This window comes from Ceratina calcarata, unplaced genomic scaffold (assembly GCF_001652005.2).
Source record: "Ceratina calcarata isolate Rehan_Ccalc_2016 unplaced genomic scaffold, ASM165200v1 scaffold78.2, whole genome shotgun sequence".
In the NCBI taxonomy this organism is placed as follows: Eukaryota; Metazoa; Arthropoda; class Insecta; order Hymenoptera; family Apidae; genus Ceratina; species Ceratina calcarata.
In genome coordinates this window covers 1,306,162-1,314,512 of record NW_017179105.1, presented here as the reverse complement: position 1 = coordinate 1,314,512, position 8,351 = coordinate 1,306,162, and the positions used below count along the sequence as shown (strand labels likewise).

At 46.5% G+C, this 8,351-nt stretch overlaps 1 protein-coding gene across 1 annotated transcript in view; it reads right to left on the bottom strand.

Annotated features, from left to right (window-relative positions):
* LOC108630870 (uncharacterized) overlaps positions 1-8,351 on the bottom strand; it is a 113,931-nt gene continuing 105,580 nt past the window's right edge. Inside the window, exons 6-7 of the mRNA XM_018034424.2 lie at positions 3,691-4,052; positions 1-3,173 (exon numbers count right to left, since the gene is read on the bottom strand). Of these exons, the coding sequence (XP_017889913.1) occupies positions 2,962-3,173; positions 3,691-4,052 (574 nt within the window). The 3' untranslated portion in view covers positions 1-2,961. The remainder of the gene's footprint in view (positions 3,174-3,690; positions 4,053-8,351) is intronic.

The following is an 8,351-nucleotide window of genomic DNA, read 5'->3' as shown; positions in this document are numbered from 1 at the left end:
TTTCCTGAAATAACAGCTACTTTATTAAGATACGAATACCATTCATCATACGTCACAAGTGAAAAATATCGTTCGAACGGATTTTATCGACAGATTTTATTATGTAATATAAACTTATGTGTTATACATTGCTACATGTTCTTGCTTAACGGCTAAATTCCTATCGGCTAAGGTCCTTAGAGGCTAGAATGCACAGTGACTTGTACAGAAATCGTTCACCTTCATTCCCATCATCGATCTCTCCCTCTCTCTAGATTGATTTGTCATTGTCCTCGTTTGCACGCGGCCCTCGGGAAGAAGAGAGAAAGAGAGGAAGCATTATGCGTTTCTACAGACTAGAGACAGAGAGGAAGAAAAATGACGCGGGTGGCTAGGGACAACGGAAGATTCGAGGAAACGGGTGTTACGGGGGGGGTCGAGAAGGAAAAAGTTTCCAGGGGGAATGCAAAGGGTGAGTCGGGCAGAGGGAAATAAGGGAAAGGATAAGATACACATTTACACGAGCGTTTCTTTGGTAACGTCTCCACTCTCCTCCTTGTTATCTCGCGCTTTTATTTCTTAGGCAAAAGTACAGCTACTCCTTCTCTCTCCCCGTGTCGTTGAAACTTTCGTTAAGAAAGCGTCCCCTCGAGCGTTTAGTTTATAAAACGTTCATCCTTAATGCTGCTAAAACTGCGCCCGGCTCGGTCCTTCTTTCCGGTTGAAATGAAAAGGCCCCCTCGTCCCCCTCGCCACTTCTGTCGGATGCGTATTCTCTATACCGCGAGGAATTTCACGATCCACCGAGTGTAACTTCCCTCCTTTGCTTGGATCGAACGAGCCAGCGCGGGAAATCTCGTCTCGTCTCGCGAATCACACGAGAAGATCTCGACTCGTTTTGTACCGTATCGATTTTTCGGAGCGTACGCGGTCGGCCGCGTCCCTTCCGTTTTCGACCCCCCGTCCACCCTTTGATCGTTTTAATTACTCGATGCGATACTTGATCACGCGCGACAGAGTGTCCCGCGACGCAAACTGCGTGGCCAGCAGCATAATTGCAGTCACGTTCCTCGCTCGTTACGGAACAGCGCGATATTACGCGTGTACAGCGAACGCGAGAGGAGGACGAGCCGTTGCACGCAGCCCTCTTCCAGGGTTTCGTACCATACTTTAATTAATCAGTTACGATTAAACGTTAGTCGTTAATTATTATCGTTAAATTTACGCCTAAGATATAATACACTCACCTAAGACGTACCTGATGATATTTTCTTATTCTCCTTTTATTTTTCTTGTAAAAATTTCCCTATCGCGCCACGAGAACGAGCATCGAAGCAACTGGGAAAAGATCTTTCGAATCTTCTTAGAATCGTTTTCACCTCTCCTCTCTCTTCGTTTATTCGTAGATCTAGCATGAATCCGACGAGGCAGTCGTCGTCTTTCCGCGCCGATATCAACCTTTCCGAGTGGCACTTTTAACCCTTTAATCGCGTAATTATTTTTTAAGGGAGGGTAAGGCATTCGGTATCTTTCTTTTATTTAGGGGAGGAACATCGAAAAGGGACGTGGATCGATAAACTCTTGCATGCCGTTCGCGACGACGACGCAAGCTCCACTCTCCAGCGACGAGTGTACTCGGTTAAAGGGTTAATAGAACCGTAGCGAAATGCATCGTCGTGTACAAATTCCGAGCTTCGACCATCGGCTCCGTTTAGAGCACCTCTACCTGATTGTGATTAATTCCCTTTCACTGGAAAATTTCGTTCTCCCTTCCGAATTTACAGACGTAGCGATTTTTTCTTTTTATCCAACGTAAGACTCTATTTTCGTCACCGTGTTCGTCTCCTTTTTTCCGTCCTCCGGCAATTCCACGAGATCGAGCGGATCGTTCGCGACAGGATATCCGGGAACGGTGGGAACTGGGACAGCTCAACGGATCTTGTACGGGAATTCGCTTTATCCCGGCTGGATAATCCGCGAGAACCGGCACGAATTCTCGTGGAATTTCGCGACAGCCTTTATCTTCGTTTTTCCGATCGCACGGATGATCGACGCGTCGTCCGTTCGTACTGGTTGGTTGTGAGCCGTCGACGAAAATTCGTAAAGGCGGACAAGTTTTCTATGTGCCGCCGGGTGACGGCGATGCCAGCGAAAGTTAAGCCGGGAAATAAGCCCGATCCGATCGGCGAATTTTCCGTGCCGGATCGAGGCTAAGGGGGAATATCGCGCAGAAAAACGCGGATCCGACGGGCGATCGATCGAGGGTCTACCCATTCAGAAGTTCTCCGTCCTCTCGAAAATTAAGCGGCATTCTATGCACCCGAACGATCCCTCTTAACTCGTTCGTGTTGCATTTTTGTACCGTGCCCCCTGTACCTCGCCTTTTCACTGGAGTTTTCCAAACACTTTACCAGAAAATATGTGGATTCAATTTCAAGTGACTTGTCGAACACGAACGAGTTGAAACGCGAAAAAGGGAAAACTCGATTTGTAGGCCAAAGGCTCGGAATGATATTTTTTTTTTTATAAACTACCACCGCTGGGTTTTCCTTCGTATCGAGCTGAAAGCTCGCCGATCGACCGAATATAAGCTGTCGCTGGACATAAATCTATATTCAACGGGAATTCAGGAATAGAAGTGAAGTAAAGCGGAAGTTGTAAATGTTTCAAAGTAACGTTTTTAGTCTTCGTAATCGGCTTCGTATAGGAAACCTCAAACAGGAACTCGAGCGATCGCCCATCGATTAACGCGACGCCGATATGTCACCGCCCGTGCGAAATCTTTGGTGCTACGACTACGATAACGTTATTGACGCAATCTAGCGGGCCACTAATTACGACCCAGCCGCTGTTCCAGAGACCCGTCGGGTCTCCCACGGATCGTCTCCTCCCGCAGATCGTTTTCGGTAAATACGTATAGTTCTCGGTTCGACGGCCTCTCGTCGCTCACGGGGATCGTCTCGGGCATCGGCGATCGCGGGACTACCATTGATAGCTGTCCACGATGGATTTACCGTCGAAGCACGGGCTCGCGCTGCCGCACCACTTGGTCCCCTTTAACGGTGGACACGGTGTCCCACCGCGGCGCGGCTTTACAATGATCTTCCGCGTTCTCTGCGTCTCTCCGACGCCGCAGCTACGACTGCACGCGCTCCATGCCCCCCATTCGCCCACTTTGCAGTCCCTCGGAGGTCCTGCAACCACGGAGTTCCGCGTGACTCGAGATTCAGTAAAAACAAGTAGCATTCATCACTCCTCAAACTCGACACCCGCAACATGTATTTTAACACTTTATCGACCGGTCGTGGTTGAGGCTGCCACTAAGTAAGGTTTAGTAAGTACTGGTTTATTCTAAGCAAAACTCTTCATCTGCACAGTCTTTATCCATTAGAAACGGTAAAAAAATATTATAATTGATAAAGATATGGAGTGGTTAGTATACAGCTACTGCGAGAATAGTAAATTAACGACGTAGATGTCGCGTAATTATAAAAACAAAATCAACAACAACCCACTGTACGAAAACCGTCGATAGTTAAAAGTTGATTAATAGGCTACCAGTCGATAAGCGTTGGCAATCGAAAAGCCGAAAAATAGGCTACCGGTCGATAAAGTGTTAATATATTTCTAAATTCGACAAATGTCAGAGGATTCTATTCTCGAACGTTACAAAATAGTTTATAAACGTAAAAGGGTAGAAAAAGTACTCACGCGTTCTCAGACGTTTTCCTTTGGACGTCAGTCGATGGTGTTTCATTCTGAGCCTGTGCTGGCGTTGAGCTGCCGCGTCCGTGGAATTCCACGAGTGCCCGATACTGTTCCCGCTGGTCGTGTTCGCCATCTTTCTCTGTATGTCTTCGAATATCTGGGCCTTTTGCGCCTCCGCCGTCTGTTTGTACTTTTGATAGTAAGGCCAGCCGGTTCTCCCGTCGTATCTCGATATCTTCGGCGGCGGCGTCGCGGTGAATCTCGGCCTCTGCAACGCGTACGAGGACGCGATGCTGTCCATGATCGCCGCCTTGTTGTCCCGCGGGAGCTCGGTCACCGTCTGGCCACCGGTCGTTGTCCAGTACCTGAAACCATGATCGAATCACACAATCACGATAAACGATCCCATGGAGGATATAGACTTGAGAAGTTTAATGAAAATAATTTTAGATTCGCAAGGTCGTCCCGTTCCGTGACAGTCGTCCTCCAGAAATCGGACAAGATAATTTCGCATCAGGTACGGGAAATGGATGTGAAACTTTAAGATCGCGCCCTTCCAATTTACCTGCCACTCGACGGTGGCACGACGTACATGTACGTTTTTAATTTATTTCCCTCGCGCATTTGCATGATTTCAATTTCCCGTGGACAATTTTACCGGGGAGATACTCCCCGACGCGAATTGGCTTTTCCTACCATTTTTCGCCCGACCGTGAATTTTGTTTCGTTGGTTTATTTCCCCTCCGGGCTCGTCCATCGTTACGTGTTCCGCGAGTTGTTCGTTTGTTCGATTCGGGCCTCGAAAATGACCGGAGATTTGCTTTTCGTAGCGGTACAAGCTTTTCAGAATCGATTTTCATGATCGACGAGCCGCGAGCCTCGCGGATACGAATTCTTCCCTCCGAAGGAAAACTGATTTATCGTCCCAGTAAACGAACGTCGCAGTCGTCGTCGAAAAAGGAATACGCAGGTCGACGTAGCTCGTTCCCTTCGTCCTTATTATTAATGCTCTCGTTAGTATTAAAAAATTGATTACTCCGTAATTCACCTTACACGGTAATTATGCATTTGCGTCGGTTACCGCCAAACTACATATTTTCCGCTCGGTTTTTTTTCGTCCCCGTTCCGGGGTACGGGTTTAATAAAACTTCTCGCGAAACAGTGAAATAAACTACGGTTTCACCGGAATTAAATTATATTTCTCTTTTTCTACCTCCGGTGTGGGAAACTGCTACGAGCAAATGAAGAGGAAAACACTCCACATTTTCGCGTGCGTGTCAGAGTGTACGCGCGCGCGATCCATCGTTTTTTCCGTCGGAATTGTTTCCTTCTGGTGATTTACCGTTGACCCGGTTCTCGTTAATCCCGTCTAAAACACTCGTCCTCCTCGTTTTCAACGCGTTTACGGTTACCATTGTATAATCTTATCGCGACCTCTTAATTGCCCGGCACATTAGACCGCGGAGAATAAGAAAGTTGATCCGGGGACCAAAGAAGATTCCTGGGATCTATGATAATTTTACCCGGGAAAACGAGGGGTCGTCGACGACAGAGCTTTTCTAGCTCGTCACGCGTCGTTAACCCCTCGCGATCTCAGTTCACGTAAAAATGCATCAGAAATTTAGTTCAATAGATTTTGTAAAATCATCAAGACGATTATCCTCGGAGACGCGATATCCATTAGTTCAGCGTGAGGACAATGGGTCGAAGCGGACGACGGGCAAGAACTATCGAGTCGTGTCGCGATAGCAATTTTCTCTATATGTTCGATAGGACGCAGTTGCAATCTGGTCACTCGTCGTAAGGACGGACCGTCGTTTCTGGTAATCGGTCTCGTGTCCCCGAGACTGGCACACTTCCAACCGCGAGTCGATCCCAGCAGGTATCATAACTGGCGTCGTTGTCGATTTTCCTTCTGTCCACCGTTTTTACCCGGTTGCTTCTTTTTATCACAAATTCTGTACCGTCGGAGACACCAGGCACGTAGCGAAAGGGTTTATGCGATAACGAGAATCATGAGGATCATTACATAATTTAAAAATCTTGAGGCATCTTTGTTTAGGAGTCTAATGATCAACCGGACGCCGCGTAGCTCACTGTTACGTAATGAAAACTAGGTCGTTTCGAAGTGAATAGAACGTTCTGCGAGGTATAATATAGATATGAATGTAGCTTCGTAGTTGGCGACACACTTTTTCTTTTTTATCATTGACGTTTAGTCCGGGTAATCGACGTCAATGGAAACATTTCTGAAGCTTCTGATTCAATGAATCGTCGTTGCATCGGTATCGACAGCTCCTCCGTGCACCCTCCGTCATTTAAACGCGTACAATGAAAACGAATTTAAAAACGTTATCTGCACTTGTTTTCCAGGAACGGCTTCCTGTCAATTAATTAAATACAACTTCACGATCATTTCTTTATAAATTGAAAACGGTACGCGAGACGACGACGCAAAGGCATTTTCGTATGACAAAAAAAAAAAATAATAAATTTTATAGAACGGTGTTCCAATTTGGTTAAAAGTTTCGCGCCCGCAGCAACGTATTTTACGCCTGTCGCTGGCGTCCGGCGCAGGTAGCTATCGCGCGCCGCGTTTCTATTCCCCACGTCGCGAAACAATTCCCCGTAGCGGCACTAACGCGACACAAAAAAAATTTATCCGACCGATCGATACGGCACTTTTTTTTTGCTAACGTTTGTACTCCGGTTTTAGCGAGCCGAGCCAATCTCATCAACCGAATCAGAGATACCGCGACTGTTTTCGTTTAAGATTCCGATGAACTTTTCCAACGTTTCGATATCAATCGATGTATCACAGTCGACGGTGCGCCATATGCGATACTGTGCGATGGCGTGTTTACAGTTTTGTCAAAAGAAATAGAGTGACTAATTGATGGCCAGTTCGATGCGGTATTGATATCGGGTTCCACTTCAAAGCTATTTCCGAAGGAACGTTCTCCCCCAAGTCCTTCCAATTCAAATTCGAGTGAGTTCGATCGACCCTTCCTGATAATTTCCCGACGCCCTCTCCTAGCTAAATCGCCTTAACCGTCGTCGTATCGGGAGGGGTGCTCGACGCGGTTCGACACAATGAACGTTGCCTTCGAGGAAGTTGATTAAATAAAAATTGCTACTCCGCCGCGGGAGGGGAAGATGAAAGGGCCGACGAATAGGGAAAAAGTATAAAGTAAGGGAAAAGTTACGACGACGGTTTCCGTCCGTTCCGCGACGGACACGCGGCTCCCAGATATTACAACGATAAAGGCCACTCTACTTTGTCCGTATCGTAGAAATTGCCGCTGAGAATCGGCGGTAGTCCGAGGAAAGTAATATCGTTATCGGATATCAGATGTCAAACGCTGACCGAGGGGAATTCGCGGGCTCTTATTGCGTTTTCATGATTTTTCCATTTTATTACGGGTAAATAATATTCAGTGGATGATACCCCGGGTCTGACGGTGTCGATCTCATAATCGGATTAACGTCACACGTGTGAAAATAATGCCGGCGAATCCGTCAAACTTTTTTACGGATTTCGTAGGTTCGCTCGCGCGTACCGCGGGAGTTCGGTAACATAAAATAATCCAGTTTTTACTGCCACTTACTGAGTTCCTATTTCAGGAGTAATAATGTTTACTACTCGCCACTCAGCCCGAAGTTCGAACATCTATTCACGTCCTTCTATGCGAGGCTCCTAAACGCGAGCGTTTATTCAATCTCGAATTGAACTACTTGCTCGTAGAGCTCAGTCCGGTGTAGCTCGTACGGTGAAATCGGGCCGGTCGAACTCGGTCTCGTTTTATCTGTGTTTCATGCGATTACAAACGCTGCAATTACTCTAATTCGAGCTGTACAGTAGTCATGTGCTGCCGGGAACCAGGTCAGATTTTTCGCTGTTTGAAAAGAGTTCGAGATGAAAAGTTCAAGCAACTTCCGTGAAACTTTTTTCGAATTCACTAGGGTACTGCGTACGTACTGGGAAAATAACGATTTCGCGTGCGTTTCCGCGTTGCACAAAGCCGGCCGGAGGCGCGGAGAAGATGAACTTCCTTTTTATGAAACCGTATGATCGTAAAAGTTAAAGAAGGAAATGGGGCGAGAGAGAAGGAGTAAGGATTCTGTAATGACCTGTGCTTCTCCTAGAAAAAGTCTGGAACATATGCATCTCTACGGAGAGAACGTCGGTTACAGCTTGTACGCTCTCTTTTCCGCGACGCGGACATCTCCACGCGGTTTCCACGAGCGTCCATTCAATGAATATTCCTCCCATCGACCTATTTTCATTGCTCCTATTATCAAGTCTCAGGATCTGACTGGTTTATAAGATATCAGAATTGAATCCGTTTTATCTGAACGCACTATCGCTATTCCATCCAGCCGTCGGCAATATTTTCGTTTTAATGCGAGTTTGCAGCCCGTGAAATTTCTATCGTCGACACGTGCGCTAAATGATAATTCGGTAATCTTCCAATTGTTCCTAACGTTGCCAGTATCGTTGAGAATTTTCAGAACCCTGGTTTAAGGATGTATTGGCTATACAGTCGATCCCAAAAGTTTATGTACCTTAGAAAAACGCATTTCCTATAATTAAAAAGAAATCAAACGTCGGAAGAATAATGCTAATAATAAATAGCTACGTGCTAAAAAGTATAGAAGGAAAT